Here is a 26332-nt window from a genome sequence, read left to right as displayed (position 1 = left end):
CGTTAAAGCATGGCACGAGGAACATTCTAATGAAGTTGACCATCTCATCTGGCCCCCACAATCCCCAGACCTCAACATTATTGAGCATTTATGGTCGATTTTAGAGATTCAAGTTAGACGTCGATTTCTGCCGCCATCGTCGCTCAAAGAATTGGAGGGTGTTTTACCTGCAGAATGGGCTAAAATTCCTTTGGGAACAATTCACACCTTGTATGAATCTATAAGGGTATGTGTCCACGTTCAGGATTGCATCAGGATTTGGTCAGGATTTTTCATCAGTATTTGTAGCCAAAACCAGGAGTGGGTGATAAATACAGAAGTGGTGCATATGTTTCTATTATACTTTTCCTCTAATTGTTCCACTCCTGGTTTTGGCTTACAAATACTGATGGAAAATCCTGACCAAATCCTGATGCTCGGAGAATTGAGGCTGTAATCACCGCAAAAGGTGGACCTACACCATATTAAACTAACTTTTGTTGATGTTTCCAGGTGTTTCCATTATTTTGTCCAACCCCTGTATGTACAGCTGGTATAACCTGGGCATCTCCTGTATATAATTATATATGTACAGCTGGTATAACCTGGGCATCTCCTGTATATAATTATATATGTACAGCTGATATAACCTGGGCATCTCCTGTATATAATTATATATGTACAGCCGGTATAACCTGGGCATCTCCTGTATATAATGATATATGTACAGCTGGTATAACCTGGGTATCTCCTGTATATAATTATATATGTACAGCCGGTATAACCTGGGCATCCCCTGTATATAATGATATATGTACAGCTGGTATAACCTGGGCATCTCCTGTATATAATTATATATGTACAGCTGATATAACCTGGGCATCTCCTGTATATAATTATATATGTACAGCTGGTATAACCTGGGCATCTCCTGTATATAATTATATATGTACAGCTGGTATAACCTGGGCATCTCCTGTATATAATTATATATGTACAGCTGGTATAACCTGGGCGTCTCCTGTATATAATTATATATGTACAGCTGGTATAACCTGGGCATCTCCTGTATATAATTATATATGTACAGCTGGTATAACCTGGGCGTCTCCTGTATATAATTATATATGTACAGCTGGTATAACCTGGGCATCTTGTGGTACATACAATATAATATAACACCATCAGTGAGCACCAAATAATATATATTTTACAGTACAGCGGTTTGTCACAGATATTCTCTTTACAGTGCAGATATGATATATTATTTCTTATAATGACATTTTTATATTACTCCAACACAGAGAACGATCCTATGAGGCTACAGAGAATGGAGGGGGCTCCGGTCGCAGTGAGCCAGGACCCTTCACAACACAGTGTAAATGTGATGCTACCATACATACAGAATGCTACAGATAATACCGCGTCCCGTTCACCCGTCGTTACGTCACAGTTCTTCATTTTGTAGATAAAGTAAAAAATAACAAACATCTTGCGCCTAACCCGATTCACCCCAATGTGCCGCCCCTGGTGTCCCATAAGAAAGCTGAGATACGAGGAGCTGTTTGTACACAGTAATGCCTGCAAATAACTCCTGACATCTCAGCTTCCAGGACTTAAAGGGAAAGTGTCATCAGAAAATTATCAATTGTTTAAAGAAGATCTGTCACTTGCCATCAATATGTCATTTATTTTTGCCTGGTGCAAATGCCGCTGTTCTCCTGAATCCGGTGATGTTTTTCTTTTTTTCCTGTGCCTCTCCGTTCCTGAGATATGGCCTCTTCTTCCCTGCAAATAACTCTACTCTTGTTAGCCAAGTGGGCATGGTCATCAAGTCTTCTGTGGGTGTGTTTTTGAAGACCACACCCCATTGCCTAACAAGACTAGATTTATATCCGGAGAAAAGGAGACGATATCTCAGGAACGGAGAGGCTCAGGAAGAAAATAAAAACATCGCTGGATTCAGGAGAACAGCGGCATTTACACCAGGTAAGAAAATAATATATTCATGGCAAGTGGCAGGACTTTTGTAAATCAGGTTTTTACATTAAATATAAATATATATTTTTCTACAATTTTCATATTACTGATATTTAAAAAAAATACAATTTTTATATAAATAGTAATATGGGAAAATTGGGAAAAAAAGTAACTGGATTTAGACAATCAGTAATTTTCCTACTGACACATTCCCTTTAAAGAAAGTTTAATCATGACACTGTTTCCAACATACAATGTGGGACATAAACAGCACTCTATACCGCTATTATATAAATATATAATTTTTGTATTTTCTTTATGTTAATTTTTTTAATGAAGGTAAAGTGATAATGACCCTGTAAAGACTCTAAAGAAAAAAATACAATTCACGCTAAAAACTAAATCAAGTAAAAAGTTTCTTGAGAATTAGTGTTATTGACCCCCATAAACAATAAATAAGCCCATATATTAGCATATTTACCCTGTGTCAGGCTCCGCCCCCTCGGACCCTGTACTGGCATAGCACACCGCACTGGCATGGCACACCGTACTGGCACGGCACGCCGTACTGGCATGGCACACCGTACTGGCATACCACACTGCACTGGCATAGCACACTGCACTGGCATAGCACACTGTACTGGCATAGCACACCGCACTGGCATAGCACACCGTACTGGCATAGCACACCGCACTGGCATAGCACACTGCACTGGCATAGCACACTGTACTGGCATACCACACTGCACTGGCATAGCACACCGCACTGGCATAGCACACTGCACTGGCATAGCACACTGTACTGGCATACCACACTGCACTGGCATAGCACACTGCACTGGCATAGCACACTGTACTGGCATACCACACTGCAATGGCATAGCACACTGTACTGGCATACCACACTGCACTGGCATAGCACACTGCACTGGCATAGCACACTGTACTGGCATACCACACTGCAATGGCACAGCACACCGTACTGGCATGGCACACCGTACTGGCATAGCACACCGTACTGGCATAGCACACTGTACTGGCATACCACACTGTACTGGCATAGCACACCGCACTGGCATAGCACACCGTACTGGAATAGCACACTGTACTGGCATAGCACACCATACTCGAATAACACACCGTACTGGCATAGCACACTGTACTGGCATAGCACACTGTACTGGCATAGCACACTGTACTAGCATAGCACACTGTACTAGCATAGCACACCGTACTGGAATAACACACCGTACTGTCATAGCACACCGTACTGGCATGGCACACCGTACTGGAATAACACACTGTACTGGCATAGCACACTGTACTGGCATAGCACACTGCACTGGCATAGCACACCGTACTGGCATAGCACACCATACTCGAATAACACACCGTACTGGCATAGCACACTGTACTGGCATAGCACACCGTACTGGAATAGCACACCATACTGGAATAACACACCGTACTGGCATTGCACACTGTACTGGCATAGCACACTGCACTGGCATAGCACACCGTACTGGCATAGCACACCATACTCGAATAACACACCGTACTGGCATAGCACACTGTACTGGCATAGCACAGTGTGATCAGTTGTACCCAGAAAATTCCTTGACGATGTCTGGCTCTACCCTAAAACTGGCAACAGTAATAAAAAAAGCATAAATAAATGTTTCAGTGGTTTAAAATTAAATATAATAAAATGCCATCCTGCCCCTTTAACGGTATGGCAAGACTAGAAGTGGTGAAAGGGGCTTTCCAGTGGACAGCAAAGCCGCGTGTTTCCTATACTAGTTATTCAGAGGGACATATCTGAAGGAGCGTTGCGCTAACATGTCTCGTCTCTAAAAGTAGAATGCCCCTTTAAGGCGGAGTGCTGCTTATGTCCCACCCTTTTTTCTGGGTCACCTGGAGGCAGCCATTTTTACTTCTATTACCTGAAGTGTCCCAGCGACGTGAGCAGCATCTAAAGACTTGTTAAGGTGCCTGTGGCTGGTGCGCAGCACGGCGGCCTGCATTGCGTGCAGCACCTGACATGACGGTAGCGATCGCTTGCTGCGCCGCCGTGTGTTTCAGTTCTTGCGAATGTATGGTGTAACCGCGTGCGCTAGTAAAGTCTGAACCAATCAGAGACCTCCAGCACTTTTCAAAAGGGGGAGGAGCATTGGAGGATTGCTCAGATTTGATTACTTAGGTCTGATCGGCAGGTTTCCTCGCATTTATTGATTAGCTGGACTGTCGCTTGCTGTCCAGTAACCCTTTCCAATCATTTCTCCAGGACTGAAGCCTCCGGTTCGGTGATGTCACTAATAAATGGCGGTTGTGGCAGGCGGTGAACAGGATGTGTTCCCAGCTGGGGTTTGGTTCCGCCCCTGCAGAGCAAAAAAAAGGAAAATTGTTCTATCACTGTGTGCTGTTTTCTTCTGATGTCAGCCAGGGCTGCTCTTAGTTTGCAGCCATTTTTATTAACTCTGGAGCTTTCCTTTAGTCATGCGGTCACCCAGGCTTCAATGAAAAACACAGACCCTGGCCTCTCTGAAATGTTACGTTTGGTGGGCTAATGAACGGCCGACCATGAAATGTAATGGCTGCGTCCTGAAGATCCGAATCGAGTACGGGACCCCTCTACGATGTCCATATTCCCAGAAAAGGGGCTGTGTTCACAAGAAAATCCCTTTAACACAATTCTATTGTCTCATGTTCTCTACCCGTAAGACCCCCAATAATAATCAGTGGTGAATGTTACCCATAATATCAGGCCTGTCATCGATCAGCAGATCAGCAGAAACCACAGTCTTGTCCCTGGTCAGAATAATCTGCTCCAAAAACTCATGTCCAAAATGTTTCTCCACCCAAGCGTACTGTGCGAGAGAGAAAGTACAACAGCATGTCTCCATATGGCAGTATTATAGCAGTTATCTTCATGTACATAGGGGCAGTATTATAGTAGTTATATTCTTGTACATAGGGGCAGTATTATAGCAGTTATATTCTTGTACATAGGAGCAGTATTATAGTAGTTATATTCTTGTACATAGGGGCAGTATTATAGTAGTTATATTCTTGTACATAGGGAGCAGTATTATAGTAGTTATATTCTTGTACATAGGAGCAGTATTATAGTAGTTATATTCTTGTACATAGGAGCAGTATTATAGTAGTTATATTCTTGTACATAGGAGCAGTATTATAGTAGTTATATTCTTGTACATAGGAGCAGTATTATAGTAGTTATATTCTTGTACATAGGGGGCAGTATTATAGTAGTTATATTCTTGTACATAGGAGCAGTATTATAGTAGTTATATTCTTGTACATAGGAGCAGTATTATAGTAGTTATATTCTTGTACATAGGGGCAGTATTATAGTAGTTATATTCTTGTACATAGAGGACAGTATTATAGTAGTTATATTCTTGTACATAGGAGCAGTATTATAGTAGTTATATTCTTGTACATAGGGGGCAGTATTATAGTAGTTATATTCTTGTACATAGGGGCAGTATTATAGTAGTTATATTCTTGTACATAGGAGCAGTATTATAGTAGTTATATTCTTGTATATAGGAGCAGTATTATAGTAGTTATATTCTTGTACATAGGAGCAGTATTATAGTAGTTATATTCTTGTACATAGGGGTCAGTATTATAGTAGTTATATTCTTGTACATAGGGGTCAGTATTATAGTAGTTATATTCTTGTACATAGGGGCAGTATTATAGTAGTTATATTCTTGTACATAGGGGGCAGTATTATAGTAGTTATATTCTTGTACATAGGAGCAGTATTATAGTAGTTATATTCTTGTACATATGGGCAGTATTATAGTAGTTATATTCTTGTACATAGGAGCAGTATTATAGTAGTTATATTCTTGTACATAGGAGCAGTATTATAGTAGTTATATTCTTGCACATAGGGAGCAGTATTATAGTAGTTATATTCTTGTACATAGGAGCGGTATCATAGTAGTTATAGTTTAGTGCATAGGGGCAGTGTTATAGTAGTTATATTCTTGTACATTTCATCACTTGTATATTTCATTAATTTGATATTGTGACCAATATTGTGGATTATGGTGGTATATAAGACCCTGTGACTGATCATGAGATGGATACAACGTTCCCCTCTAATACACCATATAACAAGTGTAAAGCTTGTATTCTCTGATACCTTCTCATACGGACAGAACTTGAATCGCTTTATGGGGCTGGTGCAGATGAAGACATCAGTGCTGGAGGGAAATAAAACCCACAGTTACTACATCATGTCTGTACGGTGTTAGGTATGTACATGCATTGTCCGTTCTTCAGATATTAACATTTCTGTTTTGTTTACAGCTCGTTGCCTTGGAGACCGACCAGGCGACCATTCTCTCTGGGCACAGCCGGTGCGGAGCGACAAGTCCCTGCACGCCCTATGAATTAGCTGACGGGTGACATTACACACAGATCGGCATTTTGCGGCTTATTCTTACACACTCGGTCGGATTCCGTGTTTCTGGGTGTGAACTGGTGAAACATTAGATTTCATCTACGCCAAACTCTCCTTCACTCAATGCTCGTTTTCATACTTTTTTTCCTTGCAGGTGGGTCCATCATCCACATCAGTAATCTGTGGCCGCAGGATCGGAGCCCCGAGGACCCCCTTTTACCGGACGGCATCTGCAGTTCTTCTGATTAGCTGGTCTGGTGCCAGGAGTGACATCACGCCAAGCCGGCTAATTAGAAGAAGAGTCACGGACGCCGTCAGGTCTCCCGCTCATCTGCCACTGATTACTGACGTGGTCAATGGACCGGGTGGTGCAAATAGTTTGCCATAACTCTAGCGACAACCAATTCCTGCTCTTAAAGGGTCTTCAGACTCTTGAAGGTCTGATGGGCCCGATTAGGTAAAACTTTATTTTGGCAGCCATATTGCTCGCTGGTAGCTGGAGCAGTGGTGTCACCCAGCTTTCCTGCATCCTGATGGTTTCCCACAGATGCATTGGTGAAGACTCAGCAATTAAACACTCACTTGGGTAAGTTGGACATTTCTTTGAAGGCCTCCACGGCGCCATCAATCGGATCCAGATCCAAGAAGAAATTCTTTGCTTCCCAGATACTTATAGCTTTCTCCTGGAGAAAAAGAAATACACTGGGGAATAAAAAAATATGCAAAAAATATCCAAACAAGGCCCTCTTTCTGAAAAACAGGTGGAAAATATCCAAAAACTGGGAGCTCCCCCCCGTAACTTACACTGAGTCCAGGCTTCAGATTCTCGTACTGCTCCGATACCCAGAATCCTCTGCGGTTATTCAGATCAATGTAAGGCTCCTTGGGGTACTGAGCTCTGTACTTCTTCAAGAAGCCGCCCTCGAAGTCCGCCAGCACTCCATCCATGTCCACCAGCACCCTAAGACGCCTGGCAGAACTTACAGAGGAAGAACAGGACCTGCAGTTGTGGAGCCCTGCGGTGAGAGCTCCGCCCCCGAGGAGCAGCCTGGGTAGGGACATGGCGCAGGGAGAACTAGTTGTGCATTGTACGGGGTCCACCGACACGGCGCTTGTATTCATGGAGTATCAGATCCGCGCCTGTGTAGGAGGGTGAGATGTGAGGAGGCTCTCCGTGGATGCCTAACGATACGCATGTGTGTATCGCCCCAGCCGGGGTCACCACTCCGGTCCCTTGTGGAGATCCTCCTCTTCTTCTTCTTGCTGCCAAGTCTGGTTGATTCAGCTGCAGCAGTCTGTAGGGAAATCACAGATCGTATATGTCACTTGTAGTGCGAGTCATCGTGAATGCAACAGCAATGTCACTGCAGGGTGTGAGCGACGGAGCGGAGCCGGCATCACTGCGACCGCAGCAATGTCCTGAGCATGCAGAAATGTCTGCTGCATCATGTTATGTAATGCTCACAGTCACCGCCTGCACCGGCCCCCCAGCCTCTACATGCACCGGGCCCCCCGACCTCTACATGCATAACACGGACCCCCCCACACACCAGCCCCCCCTACACACACGAGGGGGGGGCTCTGGATCACTACCTGCACCCCCCACCCCTCCGACCTCTGGATCTCTGCATGCACTGCCCCCCTCCGACCTACATACCCAGGGTGGGCTCTGCACTGCACAGGCTTCTGCAGACTCTCATCCTTCCTGCCAGAGTGCCAGTGCCTGTCCGGCTGCCCTGTAAGAGCTGGCGGCCTCTTCTATTTAAAGAGACAGGAGCCTTCTGCTTGTGTTTCTGCTCTGCATAGCAACTCTCCAGGGGAGGGAATGTGGCAACATATTAACTCCTGCAAGTCTGTATTGTATCCAGACAGCAAGAGGATAGATAGATAGATAGATAGATAGATAGATAGATAGATAGATAGATAGATAGATGATAGATAGATGATAGATAATAGATAGATAGATGATAGATAATAGATAGATAGATAGATGACAGATAATAGATAGATAATAGATGATAGATGGATAATAGATGATAGATAGATAAATAGATAGATGACAGATAATAGATAGATGATAGATAATAAAGATAGATGATAGTTTCATTTATAATAAGTGCCGCTCTTGAAAAATTGTACTAAAAATGATACAATGGTGGTGAACATTACTGACCCCTCAATGTCAGGAATAAGAGGATATGGATCAACTGTGTATATTTCCTCTATAGGATCTGTGTCCTGTAGGTAGGGGGCACTTTCCTCTATAGGATCCTCCACCATGTGTCCTGTAGGTAGGGGGCAGTTCCCTCTACAGGGTCCTCCACCATGTGTCCTGTAGGTAGGGGGCACTATTCTCTATAGGATCCTCCACCATGTGTCCTGTAGGTAGGGGGCACTATTCTCTATAGGATCCTCCACCATGTGTCCTGTAGGTAGGAGGCACTATTCTCTATAGGATCCTCCACCATGTGTCCTGTAGGTAGGGGGCACTATTCTCTATAGGATCCTCTAATACGTGTCCTGTAGGTAGGAGGCACTTTCCTCTATAGGATCCTCCACCATGTGTCCTGTAGGTAGGGGGCAGTTCCCTCTATAGGGTCCTCCACCATGTGTCCTGTAGGTAGGGGGCACTATTCTCTATAGGATCCTCCACCATGTGTCCTGTAGGTAGGGGGCACTTCCCTCTATAGGATCCTCCACCATGTGTCCTGTAGGTAGGGGGCACTATTCTCTAAAGTATCCTCCACCATGTGTCCTGTAGGTAGGGGGCACTATTCTCTATAGGATCCTCCACCATGTGTCCTGTAGGTAGGGGGCACTATTCTCTATAGGATCCTCCACCATGTGTCCTGTAGGTAGGAGGCACTTTTCTCTATAGGATCCTCCACCATGTGTCCTGTAGGTAGGGGGCACTTTCCTCTATAGGATCCTCCACCATGTGTCCTGTAGGTAGGGGGCAGTTCCCTCTACAGGGTCCTCCACCATGTGTCCTGTAGGTAGGGGGCACTATTCTCTATAGGATCCTCCACCATGTGTCCTGTAGGTAGGGGGCACTATTCTCTATAGGATCCTCCACCATGTGTCCTGTAGGTAGGAGGCACTATTCTCTATAGGATCCTCCACCATGTGTCCTGTAGGTAGGGGGCACTATTCTCTATAGGATCCTCTAATACGTGTCCTGTAGGTAGGAGGCACTTTCCTCTATAGGATCCTCCACCATGTGTCCTGTAGGTAGGGGGCAGTTCCCTCTATAGGGTCCTCCACCATGTGTCCTGTAGGTAGGGGGCACTATTCTCTATAGGATCCTCCACCATGTGTCCTGTAGGTAGGGGGCACTTCCCTCTATAGGATCCTCCACCATGTGTCCTGTAGGTAGGGGGCACTATTCTCTAAAGTATCCTCCACCATGTGTCCTGTAGGTAGGGGGCACTATTCTCTATAGGATCCTCCACCATGTGTCCTGTAGGTAGGGGGCACTATTCTCTATAGGATCCTCCACCATGTGTCCTGTAGGTAGGAGGCACTTTCCTCTATAGGATCCTCCACCATGTGTCCTATAGGTAGGGGGCACTTCCCTCTATAGGATCCTCCACCATGTGTCCTGTAGGTAGGAGGCACTATTCTCTACAGGATCCTCCACTATGTGTCCTGTAGGTAGGAGGCACTATTCTCTATAGGATCCTCCTCCATGTGCCCTGTAGGTAGGGGGCACTATTCTCTACAGGATCCTCCACTATGTGTCCTGTAGGTAGGAGGCACTATTCTCTATAGGATCCTCCACCATGTGTCCTGTAGGTAGGGGGCACTATTCTCTAAAGTATCCTCCTCCAAGTGTCCTGTAGGTACGAGGCACTTTTCTCTATAGGATCCTCCACCATGTGTCCTGTAGGTAGGAGGCACTATTCTCTATAGGATCCTCCACCATGCGTCCTGTAGGTAGGGGGCACTATTCTCTATAGGATCCTCTAATACGTGTCCTGTAGGTAGGAGGCACTTTCCTCTATAGGATCCTCCACCATGTGTCTTGTAGGTAGGGGGCACTTTCCTCTATAGGATCCTCCACCATGTGTCCTGTAGGTAGGGGGCAGTTCCCTCTATAGGGTCCTCCACCATGTGTCCTGTAGGTAGGGGGCACTATTCTCTATAGGATCCTCCACCATGTGTCCTGTAGGTAGGGGGCACTTCCCTCTATAGGATCCTCCACCATGTGTCCTGTAGGTAGGAGGCACTATTCTCTATAGGATCCTCCACCATGTGTCCTGTAGGTAGGGGGCACTATTCTCTAAAGTATCCTCCTCCAAGTGTCCTGTAGGTACGAGGCACTTTTCTCTATAGGATCCTCCACCATGTGTCCTGTAGGTAGGAGGCACTATTCTCTATAGGATCCTCCACCATGTGTCCTGTAGGTAGGAGGCACTATTTTCTATAGGATCCTCTAATACGTGTCCTGTAGGTAGGAGGCACTTTCCTCTATAGGATCCTCCACCATGTGTCTTGTAGGTAGGGGGCAGTTCCCTCTATAGGGTCCTCCACCATGTGTCCTGTAGGTAGGGGGCACTATTCTCTATAGGATCCTCCACCATGTGTCCTGTAGGTAGGGGGCACTTCCCTCTATAGGATCCTCCACCATGTGTCCTGTAGGTAGGGGGCACTATTCTCTACAGGATCCTCCACTATGTGTCCTGTAGGTAGGAGGCACTATTCTCTATAGGATCCTCCACCATGTGTCCTGTAGGTAGGGGGCACTATTCTCTAAAGTATCCTCCTCCAAGTGTCCTGTATGTACGAGGCACTTTTCTCTATAGGATCCTCCACCATGTGTCCTGTAGGTAGGAGGCACTTTTCTCTATAGGATCCTCCACCATGCGTCCTGTAGGTAGGAGGCACTTTCCTCTATAGGATCCTCCACCATGTGTCCTATAGGTAGGAGGCACTTTCCTCTATAGGATCCTCCACCATGTGTCCTGTAGGTAGGGGGCACTATTCTCTATAGGATCCTCCACTATGTGTCCTGTAGGTAGGAGGCACTATTCTCTATAGGATCCTCCACCATGTGTCCTGTAGGTAGGGGGCACTTCCCTCTATAGGATCCTCCACCATGTGTCCTGTAGGTAGGGGGCACTATTCTCTATAGGATCCTCCACTATGTGTCCTGTAGGTAGGAGGCACTATTCTCTATAGGATCCTCCACCATGTGTCCTGTAGGTAGGGGGCACTTCCCTCTATAGGATCCTCCACCATGTGTCCTGTAGGTAGGGGGCACTATTCTCTATAGGATCCTCCACTATGTGTCCTGTAGGTAGGGGGCACTTCCCTCTATAGGATCCTCCACCATGCGTCCTGTAGGTAGGGGGCACTATTCTCTAAAGTATCCTCCTCCAAGTGTCCTGTAGGTATGAGGCACTTTTCTCTATAGGATCCTCCACCATGTGTCCTGTAGGTAGGAGGCACTTTCCTCTATAGGATCCTCCACCATGTGTCCTGTAGGTAGGGGGCACTTCCCTCTATAGGATCCTCCACCATGCGTCCTGTAGGTAGGGGGCACTATTCTCTAAAGTATCCTCCTCCAAGTGTCCTGTAGGTAGGAGGCACTTTTCTCTATAGGATCCTCCACCATGTGTCCTGTAGGTAGGAGGCACTTTCCTCTATAGGATCCTCCACCATGTGTCCTGTAGGTAGGGGGCACTTCCCTCTATAGGATCCTCCACCATGCGTCCTGTAGGTAGGGGGCACTATTCTCTAAAGTACCCTCCTCCAAGTGTCCTGTAGGTACGAGGCACTTTTCTCTATAGGATCCTCCTCCATGTGTCCTGTAGGTAGGGGGCACTTTTCTCTATAGGATCCTCCACGTGTCCTGTAGGTAGGAGGCACTTTTCTCTATAGGATCCTCCACCATGTGTCCTATAGGTAGGAGGCACTTTCCTCTATAGGATCCTCCATATGTCCTGTAGGTAGGAGGCACTTTCCTCTATAGGATCCTCCACCATGTGAACTGTAGGTAGGGGGCACTTTCTTCTATAGGATCCTCCATGTGTCCTGTAGGTAGGGGGCACTTTTCTCTATAGGATCCTCCACCATGTGTCCTGTAGGTAGGAGGCACTTTTCTCTATAGGATCCTCCACCATGTGTCCTGTAGGTAGGAGGCACTTTCCTCTATAGGATCCTCCACTATGTGTCCTGTAGGTAGGGGGAACTTTCCTCTATAGGATCCTCCACCACGTGTCCTGTAGGTAGGGGGCACTTTCTTCTATAGGATCCTCCACCATGTGTCCTGTAGGTAGGGGGCACTTTCTTCTATAGGATCCTCCACCATGTGTCCTGTAGGTAGGGGGCACTTTCCTCTACAGGATCCTCCACCATCTGACCTGTAGGTAGGGGGCACTTTCCATAGGTGCATCTGCCATTTTCCTGATGGTGGGGGAACAGTTTTCTCTATAGCATGCTCCACCACGTGTCCTATCGGTAGGGGGCAGTTTCTCACTAGGCTTTAGTACATTTTATGCATTGCCACCGAGGGCTAGTTTGATTGCATCTCTCCACAGAACATATTTCTGGGCATGCGCACTGTGCTTGTCAGACGCTCCCCCAGGTTCCCCGCCTTCCAGTGTCGGTCTGTGCAGGAATCTGCCCAGGAATCCCAGCCCGCACTGTGCATAATGCATAACACAGTGCGGGGCAGGGATTCAGTAACAGGGTGGCCGCACTGCCCGCGCAGGTGCAGTTAGGCACCCGGCATCTGAGCTATGACGGCCAATGAACACTGCGCAGGCCCCAGGCAGGCACGCACAGCGCAGGCGCCGGATTTAAGAAGAACAGCACGCAGGGGCGCGGCGACCATCGCCCCAGAAGAGATGAGTGACGGCAGTTGGGCGCTTCACAGAGGAGGCTTCAGACCTGCCTCCAGGTACAAAGACAGGTATTTAGGGAAAATTATAAAACGCTTTATTGAGGGAATAACAGAAGCAAAAACTAAAAGAGCCACCTTGTTAGACTGCAGCATTACTGCTGCACAAGGTGGCTCTTTTAGTTTATAACGGCTGGAGGGGGTGACAGTGGCCCTTTAACCAGTGATTTCTTCTTTGACCCTCACCTATAAAGCCGTTTTCTTTAGTGCTGGATGACACAGATATTTCCAGCTCAACCTGAGTTTTTTTGGATGCTGTACTTGGTATCTTTTCCACTGATAGACTCACCTGGTGAGGTGGATTCCCGATGCCGCAAGTCAGGGTGGACACACGTACCCAGGGTGTCCAACTGCGCATTAAGAGGCCTAGGCCCAGATGAGACAATTGTATAACACCCACATTTCAAACCAACTTTTGTAGAGTTCTCTCACAGTTTTCCCATCAGCTCCTGTCAGGCTCTTAACTGTTCTATGTAGAGCAACATGTAGAGCTGCAATGTCAAGGTCTTTGGATTCTTGTACTCTTTAGACTGCTTGTGCTTGGTGATAATAGAATTTAGACTGCTTGTGCTTGGTGATAATAGAATTTAGACTGCTTGTGCTTGGTGATAATAGAATTTAGACTGCTTGTGCTTGGTGATAATAGAATTTAGACTGCTTGTGCTTGGTGATAATTGAATTTAGACTGCTTGTGCTTGGTGATAATAGAATTTAGACTGCTTGTGCTTGGTGATAATAGAATTTAGACTGCTTGTGCTTGGTGATAATTGAATTTAGACTGCTTGTGCTTGGTGATAATTGAATTTAGACTGCTTGTGCTTGGTGATAATAGAATTTAGACTGCTTGTGCTTGGTGATAATTGAATTTAGACTGCTTGTGCTTGGTGATAATAGCATTTAGACTGCTTGTGCTTGGTGATAATAGCATTTGGGCTGCTTGTGCTTATAATTAATAGAATTTCTGGTCTGAGCAGAAAGCTCTTTCGTTTTTGCCATTATGAACAAGAAACCAAAATAAAACTGGCTTCTCCAAGGGTTTCACTTAACATTTTACATCAAAAGTTATCTTACATGGTGTTATATATTCAGGGGTGCCAGAAATGTTGACCACTAACTTCTTAGTGACTGGCAATACATGTTTGATTATGACCACCTAAGTATTTTTCTACTGTAGATGCCTTTTTATGGTGCAGCAGCATAAGCCCCAACCTACTGTCTCCTTCCCCATAATCCTGTAGAATGTAAGCCCGCAAGGGCAGGGTCCTCGCCCCTCTGTATCAGTCTGTCATTTTTAGTTTGTTTACTGTAAGTGATATCTGTAACTTTTATGTAACCCCTTCTCATGTACAGCACCATGGAATCAATGGTGCTATATAAGTAATAATAATAAGCTCCAACCAGGTGGATTTAATGACACTGGAGCTCCTACTCTGAGGCTGCCGTCACACTAGCAGTATTTGGTATCAGTATTCGACTACTGCAACCTCCTACTCTCTGGACTCCCCTCTAGCACTCTGGCACCACTCCAATCCATCCTACACTCTGCTGCCCGACTAATCCACCTGTCCCCCCGCTATTCCCCGGCCTCTCCCCTCTGTCAATCCCTTCACTGGCTCCCCATTGCCCAGAGACTCCAGTACAAAAGCCTAACCATGACATACAAAGCCATCCACAACCTGTCTCCTCCATACATCTGTGACATGATCTCCCGGTACTTACCTACACGCAACCTCCGATCCTCACAAGATCTCCTTGTCTACTCTCCTCTTATCTCCTCTTCCCACAATCGCATACAAGACTTCTCCCGTGCTTCCCCCCTACTCTGGAACCCTCTACCCCAACACATCAGACTCTCGCCTACCATAGAAACTTTCAAAAAGAACCTGAAGACCCACCTCTTCCGACAAGCCTACAGCCTGCAGTGATCCTCAACCTACTGAACCGCTGCATGACCAGCTCTACCCTCTCCTAGTGTATCATCACCCATCCCCTGCAGACTGTGAGCCTCCTTATGTACCCGTGTGCCTTGTTTTTGCTCATGTTTAATGTGTTTGTCTATATTTGCCCCGTACTTCACATGTAAAGCGCCATGGAATAAATGGAGCTATAAAAATGAATAATAATAATAATAATATTTGGTCAGTATTTTCCATCAGTATTTGTAGCCAAAACCAGGAGTGAAACAAATAGAGGAAAAGTATAATACAAACATATGCACCACTGCTGCATTTATCACACACTCCTGGTTTTGACTACAAATACTGACAGCTGCAGCTGGCGACACACAGAAGGGGCAACATCATTACTGCCACTAACAAACATGGCTTCTAGCATCAATTCCATGCATTTCTCCACATATGACGTCCCTGCAGGTGGACCACCCCTTTAAGGTGACATAAAGAGTGAAGAATGCCATAAATGTGACGGTTTGTGAAGCCTTGCGCCCCCTGCGGTGATATCACCCCTCCCAGTGTCATGGCATGCTGGGAATTGTAGTCCCCAGCAGTCAGCGCAGCTCAGGCCCGTCACTAACCTGCCGCTGTCTGTTATCGCGAGAGTTCCGCCAGTGACGTCACCCTCCAGTCACGCCGTCCTCGCGAGACGCAGCGCTACTAGGCGCGTGTTTCGGGGAGTACTCTCGCGAGATTTCGGCGCGGTGAGAGTGAGCTCGGCCTGCGCTCCTGCCCTCTCGTCTCCCCGGCACCGGCTCTCCTCCGCGGAGGGAGGCGGGAGACTTCCCCGTACTATGGCGTCCGCTCTGGAGCAGTTCGTTAACAGCGTCAGGCAGCTGTCCTCTCAAGGTGAGGAGGCCGGGGAGGTGTGTGCGGGTGAGGGGCAGGGCGCAGGCCGGAGGGAGAGTGGGAGAGAAACCAAAAGCTAGGGCAGAGGAAAGTGTAGTCACTCGTGTCAACCAATCAGAATAGCGCTCTCATTGTCAGACGTGAAAGAGCGTGCACCCGTAGCATCCAATCAGATCAGTGCTTTCATTCTCAGGAGATTGAAAACTAAAAGCTGATTGGTTGCTTTACGCACCTCGACCTGTAGTAACCAATCAGATCAGTGTTTTCATAATCCTAAGAATAACAGCTGGTTGCTATGAATGAATACAGTTCTTCATGCCCATAGCAACCAATCAGCTTCTAGCTGGTATTCCTAGAATAAAAGCACTGAACTGATTGGTTGCTGTGAGTGAATACGCCTCTAGCTTCCCACAGCAGCTAATCAGATCAGCGTTTAAATAGAAGAATAAGAGCTTAAAGCTGATTGGCCCTTTCACCGTAGATTTGCTGCCAGTGAATAAGAACACAGATGATTCCATCTAGAGGCTCAATGCCTGTCGAGAACTAAGGGCAATGCCGTGACTGCTGAGGCTTTGTTACAATTGCATCCAGGCTGTGCAATCTTCTGTTACCTTCAAGGGGATGTTCAGTGCTTTAATATTGATGTACTATCCATAGGATAAGTCATTAGTACCGGATCAGTGGGCTGGATGCACAGTTCCCCCCCCCTTCCTCTCCCTCATACACAGGCGGCTGTCAGGTGATGCACAGTTCCCCCTCTCCCTCATACACAGGCGGCTGTCAGGTGATGGACAGTTCCCCCTCTCTCCCTCATACACAGGCGGCTGTCAGGTGATGCACAGTTCCCCCTCTCCCTCATACACAGGCGGCTGTCAGGTGATGCACAGTTCCCCCTCTCCCTCATACACAGGCGGCTGTCAGGTGATGCACAGTTCCCCCCTCTCCCTCATACACAGGCAGCTGTCAGGTGATGCACAGTTCCCCCCCCTTCCTCTCCCTCATACACAGGCGGCTGTCAGGTGATGCACAGTTCCCCCTCTCCCTCATACACAGGCGGCTGTCAGGTGATGCACAGTTCCCCCTCTCCCTCATACACAGGCGGCTGTCAGGTGATGCACAGTTCCCCCTCTCCCTCATACACAGGCGGCTGTCAGGTGATGCACAGTTCCCCCTCTCCCTCATACACAGGCGGCTGTCAGGTGATGCACAGTTCCCCCTCTCCCTCATACACAGGCGGCTGTCGGGTGATGCACAGTTCCCCCTCTCCCTCATACACAGGCGTCTGTCAGGTGATGCACAGTTCCCCCCTCTCCCTCATACACAGGCGGCTGTCAGGTGATGGACAGTTCCTCCTCTCCCTCATACACAGGCGGCTGTCAGGTGATGCACAGTTCCCCCTCTCCCTCATACACAGGCGGCTGTCAGGTGATGCACAGTTCCCTCTCCCTCATACACAGGCGGCTGTCAGGTGATGCACAGTTCCCCCCTCTCCCTCATACACAGGCAGCTGTCAGGTGATGGACTGTTCCTCCTCTCCCTCATACACAGGCGTCTGTCAGGTGATGCACAGTTCCCCCTCTCCCTCATACACAGGCGTCTGTCAGGTGATGCACAGTTCCCCCTCTCCCTCATACACAGGCGGCTGTCAGGTGATGCACAGTTCCCCCTCTCCCTCATACACAGGCGGCTGTCAGGTGATGCACAGTTCCTCCTCTCCCTCATACACAGGCGGCTGTCAGGTGATGCACAGTTCCTCCTCTCCCTCATACACAGGCGGCTGTCAGGTGATGCACAGTTCCCCTCTCGCTCATACACAGGTGGCTGTCGGGTGATGCACAGTTCCCCCTCTCTCCCTCATACACAGGCGGCTGTCGGATGATGCACAGTTCTCCCCTTCTCCCTCATACACAGGCGGCTGTCAGGTGATGCACAGTTCCCCCTCTCCCTCATACACAGGCGGCTGTCGGATGATGCACAGTTCCCCCTCTCTCCCTCATACACAGGCGGCTGTCAGGTGATGCACAGTTCCCCCTCTCTCCCTCATACACAGGCGGCTGTAGGGTGATGCACAGTTCCCCTCTCGCTCATACACAGGCGGCTGTCAGGTGATGCACAGTTCCCCCTCTCTCCCTCATACACAGGCGGCTGTCGGGTGATGCACAGTTCTCCCCTTCACCCTCATACACAGGCGGCTGTCAGGTGATGCACAGTTCCCCCTCTCCCTCATACACAGGCGGCTGTCGGGTGATGCACAGTTCCTCCCCTCTCCCTCATACACAGGCGGCTGTCGGGTGATGCACAGTTCCCCCTCTCCCTCATACACAGGCGGCTGTCGGGTGATGCACAGTTCCCCCTCTCCCTCATACACAGGCGGCTGTCGGGTGATGCACAGTTCCCCCTCTCCCTCATACACAGGCGGCTGTCAGGTGATGCACAGTTCCTCCTCTCCCTCATACACAGGCGGCTGTCGGGTGATGCACAGTTCCCCCTCTTGCTCATACACAGGCGGGTGTCGGATGATGCACAGTTCCCCTTCTCTCCCTCATACACAGGCGGCTGTCAGGTGATGCACAGTTCCTCCTCTCCCTCATACACAGGCGGCTGTCGGGTGATGCACAGTTCCCCCTCTTGCTCATACACAGGCGGGTGTCGGATAATGCACAGTTCCTCCTCTCCCTCATACACAGGCGGCTGTCGGGTGATGCACAGTTCCCCCTCTCCCTCATACACAGGCGGCTGTCGGGTGATGCACAGTTCCCCCTCTCCCTCATACACAGGCGGCTGTCGGGTGATGCATAGTTCCCCCTCTCCCTCATACACAGGCGGCTGTCGGATGATGCACAGTTCCTCCCCTCTCCCTCATACACAGGCGGCTGTCGGATGATGCACAGTTCCCCCTCTCCCTCATACACAGGCGGCTGTCGGATGATGCACAGTTCCTCCCCTCTCCCTCATACACAGGCGGCTGTCGGGTGATGCACAGTTCTCCCTCTTGCTCATACACAGGCGGGTGTCGGGTGATGCACAGTTCCCCCTCTTGCTCATACACAGGCGGGTGTCGGATGATGCACAGTTCCCCCTCTCTCCCTCATACACAGGCGGCTGTCGGGTGATGCATAGTTCCCCTGATATACACAGGCATCTGTCAGATGATGCACAGTTCCCCCTCTCTCCCTCATACACAGGCGGCTGTCGGGTGATGCACAGTTCCCCCTCTCCCTCATACACAGGCGGCTGTCGGGTGATGCACAGTTCCCCCTCTCTCCCTCATACACAGGCGGCTGTCGGGTGATGCTCAGTTCCCCCTCTCTAGCACGGTTTATTGTACATGTTAGATGTTCTCCTCTGTTCTGTATTTCAGGACAAATGACTCAGCTGTGTGAGCTCATCAATAAGAGCGGCGAGCTGCTGGCGAAGAATCTCTCCCACCTAGACACAGTGCTGGGGGCCCTCGATGTCCAGGAGCATTCTTTGGGGGTCCTTGCTGTTCTGTAAGTATAGGTTTTCATTTTTTGGAAATGATGAGCTGCGATTGCCTTGTATTTCTATCGGCAGCTGCTTCTCCTTGTGGTGCTGTCGTAGAGAGACCTGCAGGTCAGGCAAAGCTCCTCGGGTAGCAGGTATGCAAATTATCTCTATGCCACGAGGGATAGGACTGGCTCTCTAGTGCCCCCTGCAGATGGCTGGATTTCTGTTTCGACGTTAAAGAGGTTGCTCTTAAAGAACATTTAAAGCATCCACTGAGTAGGAAGATGATGATGATGATAGATTTGATTGTCGGAGATTTGGATGCCTCGACCCCCCACTAAGTATGTGGCTCCCAAAGTCTCCTATGTGAATGGAGCGGTACTGAGCATGTGCGACCGTGATCATACGTGTGCAATACCGCTTTATTCACCCTCACTGTGAACATTTTTCAGGCTCTTGACAATGTCCGTGGCTTTTCTTGCTGCTCTGACGGCGCCGTTGATCTCTCTTCCGCAGGTTCGTGAAGTTTTCCATGCCCAGTATTCCTGATTTTGAGACCTTGTTTTCCCAAGTCCAGCTCTTCATCAGCACCTGTAATGGGGAGCACATTAGATACGCCACAGACACATGTAAGTATCATTCTGTACAGGCGAGGGCCGGACCCCCGGATGCGGCAGACCCTGATTCTCCATTTTTTTTATTCTTCTTTACAGTCGCTGGTCTTTGCCATCAGTTAACAAATGCACTTGTGGAGAGAAAGCAGGTGAGTGTCTGGATACATTGCAGCAAACCCTCCGCTGTAAGAATCTTGGGGACTAGGCTTAGTAGTCACTGACTGCAAGCCGAGGTCATGACAAAATGTCGATTGATTTGGGGGTCTGATCCTGAGAATGAAGAGACCACGGAAAGGCAGCAGAGCGACCATTTATTTTCAGGATCGGTGGTGATCCCCGAGGTCAGACCCCTACTGATCCTATCAGTTCTAGCACAAACTGGTAAGACTGGACAAGCCCTTTAAGGGGTCCCCATAACTCTGGTGCCCCCTTTTAGATCTGCCACCCCCCCATGTATTATATTATTACTTTTATATGATGCCTTTACGTACGTGGATTCAGCTCCAGAAATAAAGAAAGATCTCCTTTCAAGGAGAGATTACTACTAGATTGCTATTCATGCCGGGTTGCATTGACTCATTTTTGTCCTTCTCGCACCTTCCAGCCTTTACGAGGGATCTGCGTTCTCAGACAAGCCATAGACAAGATGCAAATGAATACAAATCAGCTGACCTCAATTCACGCAGATCTCTGCCAGGTAATTACACCGCTGTCCAGACGCATCGGGCTCAAACACAGAAGCAAGCAGAGCTGCAGTGTAAAGCATGTGGGAGGTAGATTCAGACTACCTCCGACTCCAGGAGATGGTGCAGCCGAAATATAAGTGGCCTTGTTTTTTCGGGCATGTTCTGTGCACTGACTGCCTTTCTCTTCTTCTCACAGCTCTGCTTATTAGCGAAATGTTTTAAGCCGGCGCTGGCTTACTTAGACGTAGACATGATGGACATATGTAAAGAGAACGGCGCGTACGACGCCAGACCCTTCCTGTGCTACTATTACTACGGGGGGATGATCTACACTGGCCTGAAGAACTTAGAGAGGGCACTTTACTTCTATGAGCAGGTAGGGAAGCCACGTGGGCGGTGATGGTGTAACAATGGGGGGATTCACCTTCTGTGCCCGTCTCCTCCACAGGATGTACCTCTGCACGTGGATAACTTGTGGCTTCGCTCTTCTCACTTCGCAGGCGATCACGACGCCGGCCATGGCCGTCAGTCACATCATGTTGGAATCCTATAAGAAGTATATCCTAGTTTCCTTGATTCTCCTAGGAAAAGTCCAACAGCTGCCTAAATATACCTCACAGATCGTCGGGAGATTTATCAAGGTGGGCGGCTGCATTACACACTGCACTGTTTGCCTTATGACGTCCGGATCATTTGCAGCTTTCGCCATCTTTGATTTTTTATTTTTTGCAGCCTCTTAGCAATGCGTACCACGAGCTGGCCCAGGTCTACGCAACCAACAACCCGTCCGAGCTGAGGAACCTGGTGAACAAACATGGCGAGACCTTTACCAGGGACAATAACATGGGGCTGGTGAAACAATGTCTGTCCTCTCTGTACAAAAAGAATATACAGAGGCTTACCAAAGTAAGTGGGGGGGATACGGAGGGGCCGCCGCTGGTGACCGCACATCTGGTACGTCCTTTGTCTTTATAGATAAACACGGAGGCCGTTGTAAGTTGTGGTAAGGGTGTGTTCACACTTGGCGATTTTCCTGGCACCACTGCACCAAAACCAATGTGTGAACATGCCCTAATGCTACACTTTTTTTTTCTGTGCACCTAACTACTGCTTTCCTCCAGTCCAGCACTATGTTGCAGCATTACAATCCAGCGACACTCACTTGCTGAATTGCAATACCACAAATGACCAAAGTTCAATAGTGGCGCCATTTCTAGATGAAAGCATCCAAGTTCTCTTATACGGCGTACGATTGTATTACATGTACCAGACCTTTGCTGTAATCTATGGCTCGTTTGTAAAGCTGCTGTTCCCATCTTTCTTCCAGACCTTCCTTACACTTTCATTACAAGACATGGCCAGCCGAGTTCAATTATCCGGTGCTCAAGAGGCTGAAAAATATGTTCTGTACATGGTAAGAAATTCTCAGAACGTGACGTCCGCTGTCAGATCACCGACTAATGCAGAGGTCTCCCAGGCCACTGATAAATCCCTCTTACAGCTGATCGAAGTGACCGTCTAAGATCACGACAGAGTAAGCGGACTGACCCTCCTATAGGGCGAGATGGGCAGCGGCGACTTCCACCATGTGCAGGGATTTAAATATGGCCGGCAGATGAAGAATCCCATTAATGCATCTTTCTGATTATTCAGTCTCTTTTTAATCTTTTCTCTTTTATCCCCCCACTTCCAGATAGAAGATGGGGAAATTTTTGCAAGTATTAATCAGAAGGACGGCATGGTGTGTTTTCACGATAATCCCGAGAAATACAACAATCCTGCTATGCTTCACAATATTGATCAGGAGGTAAGTAGCGGGGTGTCTCCTACTTTATTGGGGAGGAGTGGGAGAGTTTGGCTGAATATATACAGGTGAACATTTCTACAGACCCCCATACAGCAGAAAGGCGTCCTCTTGGCGAGTCCTCATTTATTACACTATATAGGAAAGTGCTGCAGACCACAGCGGGTACCTATGGGCGACGGATGCTACTGTATAGCATCCATCCCTGGCCTCTGATGGAAGAATTTGACTTTGTATTACATAGCTACGACTTGTCACTAGTGTGTTTCCACTTTTCTCTAATATATTAGCATTTGGTTGTGTGTTGTGACCCCCAGCGGAGCAATATATCCTCTTTGTTTCTCATCTCCAGATGCTGCGCTGTATAGACCTTGACGATCGATTAAAAGCAATGGATCAAGAAATCACAGTGAACCCACAGTTTGTTCAGAAGGTAATAATCGGTGGAGAAACTACAACTCCTAGCATGGCCTGACACATTGTGTAGTAGTAGTATCAGTAACCTTTTACAGATTGACAGTATAGGAGGAGGCTTAAAGGGGAAGTCTAGGACTTGTGTATTGATGACATAGCCTTAGGAACGGTCATCAATATCAGATGGGGGTGATCAGTTTGCAGCTCTTGCGGCGGCCAGAAGTAAGCAGAGTACAGAGCCGGGACCCCGCAACGCAGGACGAAGTGTAGTGTCCATTCTCGGATATTGTTGCGCTGATCCTGGTCGTAGATGTGTTCTGCAGAGCGGACATTACACAGCGGACTGAGCTCCGTACACTGCGTACATCTTCTCAAAGGAAAGACTAATGGGCACCAAAAACAGAGCTCTGTGTTTTGTAGGTAGAAATAAGGGGGCTACAATACAAAAGAAGGTTAGTCAGGTAAGCAAAGAATCTGCACACCCAAGCATGAAAAATAATAAAAAAATGGCTTTATTGGAGGAAAAAAAGAGCTAAACAAATAAAATAAAAACACAAAGTGACAACAGGCAGGGAAAAGAGAACTATATCCAGATATATTGTTATATGTATGAATAAATACCTCGCCTATCAAGAATACAATGGATGTTCAATATGAAAGTAGTCCAGGGTAATAAATCCTATAGAAACAGGAAAGAAAAAATAATAATAAATAATGAGTCACTGCTACAGATAGAGACTGAATAATAACTCGAAATGTTGAATGCAGTGATTTCTAAAATAATGAGGGTAAATCACACAAAATACTGAATCCAAAGGGTAACAATATAATGGTATTATCACCAATCCGGTATGAAAGGTAATGTACAAGGAGAATAGCGAATGACGACAAATATCGCCATATAAAGGGCAAAGGAGCAGATAATGGCTGCATGAATAAAATGCCACTAAAAACAGGACCACGTGAATACAGCAGAGACGGATGTCAGGAGGACAATGTATAAGTAGATCTTAATGGAGAATAGGACTCGTCCTAGAGAGACACCAACCTAATGGGTAATGATCAAGACTGACCAAGAGGCATCAATTCACATAATGGCGCCTTAACCCAGCGTGTGTCGCTACCAGACGTAGTGAAATGTCAGGCAGGTCGGGTCATATAGTAAGTGCACGTACAAAGCATTCACTAAACGCCAACATGTGCGCGGCATCAGCCGCACGTCATACAGCGGTCGCCGGGGAAAATATTGCGTGTGTGCGAGACATAAAAACCGGAAGAGAATGTAAGCGCCAAGGGGAAAATATGCGTTCCAACTGTCGGAAGCATGGATGTAAGGCCACGGTCACACAGTCAGCATTTGTATCCAAACCCTGGAGTGGGCAAAAAATACAGACAAGGTGACCTGTCTCTATTCTACTTTTCCTCTGATTGTTCCTCTCCTGGTTTTGGCTACAAATACTGATGTAAAATACTGACCGAATACTGAACGTGTGAACGTGGCCTTCATGTACCAATACAGCGATGAAGGGAATGAATAAATAGACAGTATATGTGGGTAAAAAAAGGGGGTGCAAAGTGAAAGGATAAAAAATAAACACATACCTGATGTTAGAAAAGGAATTTATGTACATATATATATATATGTATAGAACACATTCTATCCCATTTTGTAATATATATATTTATAGGTCATGCGAGCATAAAAATGAAAATGGAAAAGGGCTTTGAAAAAAATAAATAAATAAATGATTAACAATCATGGATATATATATATATATATAAAAAAAAAACCCCATAACATTGTTTTTATTTTATTTAGCAATCATGTTCTTCCATAAAGCCATATTTTTCATACTTGGGTACACACACACACAGTTTTTTCAGGACTTAGGTCATCAGTACCAGATTTTCGGGGGTCTGAGGGTTTGTTCCAATGTGCTGCCAGCTGCCATATACAGAATTTCCCTCCTGTGCCTGACCCGACCTCTTGTTGTTTGCAGAGCATGGGCTCTCAGGACGACGACTCAGGGAACAAGCCATCGAGCTATTCTTGAAGGGACGAGGGGACAATCCTGCACCCCCCAACTCCAGAATGTGGAGCGTCAGCAATGCAAAACCTTTTTTTTTTTTTTTCCAAGTTGGACTGCAAAACAAAGTCTTCGATAAACTGGGAGAGCGGCCACCACCTTTTATGCCTGGACATTTAACTGAAAAAAAAAATAAAAATGGAAAACCAATATTTATGATAAAAAAAAATCCTTCTTCTCTCAGTCCTGTATGCGTTGTTATATTCTGAGGAGCGGAGACCACCTATAATAAAGTCTGTTGTGAATTTGTCTCTGGAGCGTCATTTACTCCTGAGAGCGTCAGGAAACCGTGCAACATCCCGCACCGAGGTGACGTCCTGCCCACTGGGGGCACCTGGACCTGGGCCGTCGCTGCCTCACGGAGCCTGAGGTTCATTATTTTACAGGAGTCTGCGCTCTCGAGGACTCTTTACAAAATTAATTTGCAACCGCCCAATACATCTGATCAAGTAGGGTTTTTTTGCTACATGATCTATGGACAGAGACCCTGATTCCTGTGATATGTCACTTATTGGACTACTTGCTGCAGTTCTGATAAAATCACTTTGCTGCAGATCTAGCAGTTGTCTGAGCTTTTTAGAGCCATGCCCACACCACTGGCAGATTTCTGTGTACACTGCATAGGCAGAAAGCGGTCAGCCAGTGGTGGGGGTGAGGTTGGACTACATGGTTTACTAGTCCTCTCAATAAAAACGGTGATTTTATCAAGACTACAGCAAGCAGCCAAGTAAGTGACACATTGCTGGAATCAGGGTCTCTGCCCCTACATCATGCTGCTCTCGGTGCTAGATTCCCTTTATGATCTTCTATCCGGTGCTGCGGGACAAGGAGGTTGTAATAAAAGTTTTGATTGCACAGTTTCCTGTGGACCCTCTTTAGTTTTCAGAGGAAGGGGGCACATGTACGCCGTGCACATGACATTACTATTAAAGGGGCTGTCCATGATTTTTAAAGTAGCAAAAAAGATTCAACAAAACACATAGTATTCCACCAATGCTCCTCTGTCCTGCTGTTGGTGTTCCACATTGATCTTTTGGGTTTGTAGGTTGTCGGCTGATTGGCTGCAGCGGTCACATTCCATCAAGTTTAGAAAAAACTTTTTTTTTTTCTGACATGGATGTAATGTGACTGATACGATAGATGCCAAATGCTGG

The 26332-nt window shown here is 47.1% G+C and overlaps 2 protein-coding genes across 4 annotated transcripts; one reads left to right on the top strand and one right to left on the bottom strand.

Annotated features, from left to right (window-relative positions):
• Nucleotides 1-1167: 1167 nt before the first annotated feature.
• Nucleotides 1168-15975, bottom strand: NT5M (5',3'-nucleotidase, mitochondrial). 3 transcript variants are annotated; one of them, XR_013217987.1, is made up of 7 exons: nt 8058-8185; nt 7205-7695; nt 6983-7083; nt 6140-6200; nt 4712-4826; nt 3105-4337; nt 1168-3013 (listed from the first exon to the last, which is right to left on the bottom strand). XR_013217987.1 is itself a non-coding variant. In XM_077274308.1 (6 exons), the coding sequence occupies exons 2-6, from the start codon at nt 7520-7522 to the stop codon at nt 4192-4194; spliced, it is 741 nt and encodes a 246-aa protein (XP_077130423.1). In that variant the 5' UTR covers nt 7523-7695; nt 8058-8200; the 3' UTR covers nt 1168-4191. The 3 variants fall into 3 exon arrangements, 2 of the variants coding, with proteins under 2 accessions (XP_077130423.1, XP_077130424.1); XM_077274308.1 differs by having other exon boundaries at nt 1168-4337; nt 8058-8200; XM_077274309.1 differs by lacking the exons at nt 1168-3013; nt 8058-8185 and adding an exon at nt 15838-15975 and having other exon boundaries at nt 3637-4337.
• Nucleotides 15941-25427, top strand: COPS3 (COP9 signalosome subunit 3). Its single transcript, XM_077274307.1, has 12 exons — nt 15941-16105; nt 19467-19596; nt 20090-20202; nt 20287-20336; nt 20792-20884; nt 21070-21249; nt 21374-21514; nt 21606-21779; nt 22201-22287; nt 22567-22680; nt 23030-23110; nt 25092-25427. The coding sequence occupies exons 1-12, from the start codon at nt 16051-16053 to the stop codon at nt 25143-25145; spliced, it is 1272 nt and encodes a 423-aa protein (XP_077130422.1). The 5' UTR covers nt 15941-16050; the 3' UTR covers nt 25146-25427.
• Nucleotides 25428-26332: the final 905 nt, after the last annotated feature.

This window comes from Ranitomeya variabilis, chromosome 7, assembly GCF_051348905.1.
Source record: "Ranitomeya variabilis isolate aRanVar5 chromosome 7, aRanVar5.hap1, whole genome shotgun sequence".
In the NCBI taxonomy this organism is placed as follows: Eukaryota; Metazoa; Chordata; class Amphibia; order Anura; family Dendrobatidae; genus Ranitomeya; species Ranitomeya variabilis.
Note: the sequence above shows the minus strand (reverse complement) of the source record. Positions and strands in the feature narration are given on the sequence as shown.

Excerpts from the sequence above, each read along its gene's own strand:
- NT5M (XM_077274309.1), bottom strand. The coding sequence starts at position 7,522 with ATGAATACAAGCGCCGTGTCGGTGGACCCCGTACAATGCACAACTAGT. Across the intron at positions 7,084-7,204 it reads ATCTGAAGCCTGGACTCAGT|GAGAAAGCTATAAGTATCTG; the intron begins GTAAGTTACGGG and ends CTTTTTCTCCAG. Across the intron at positions 4,338-4,711 it reads TGACAGGCCTGATATTATGG|GGGCGGAACCAAACCCCAGC; the intron begins GTAACATTCACC and ends TTTGCTCTGCAG.
- COPS3 (XM_077274307.1), top strand. The coding sequence starts at position 16,051 with ATGGCGTCCGCTCTGGAGCAGTTCGTTAACAGCGTCAGGCAGCTGTCC. Across the intron at positions 20,203-20,286 it reads TAGATACGCCACAGACACAT|TCGCTGGTCTTTGCCATCAG; the intron begins GTAAGTATCATT and ends TCTTCTTTACAG. Across the intron at positions 22,288-22,566 it reads AAAAATATGTTCTGTACATG|ATAGAAGATGGGGAAATTTT; the intron begins GTAAGAAATTCT and ends CCCCACTTCCAG.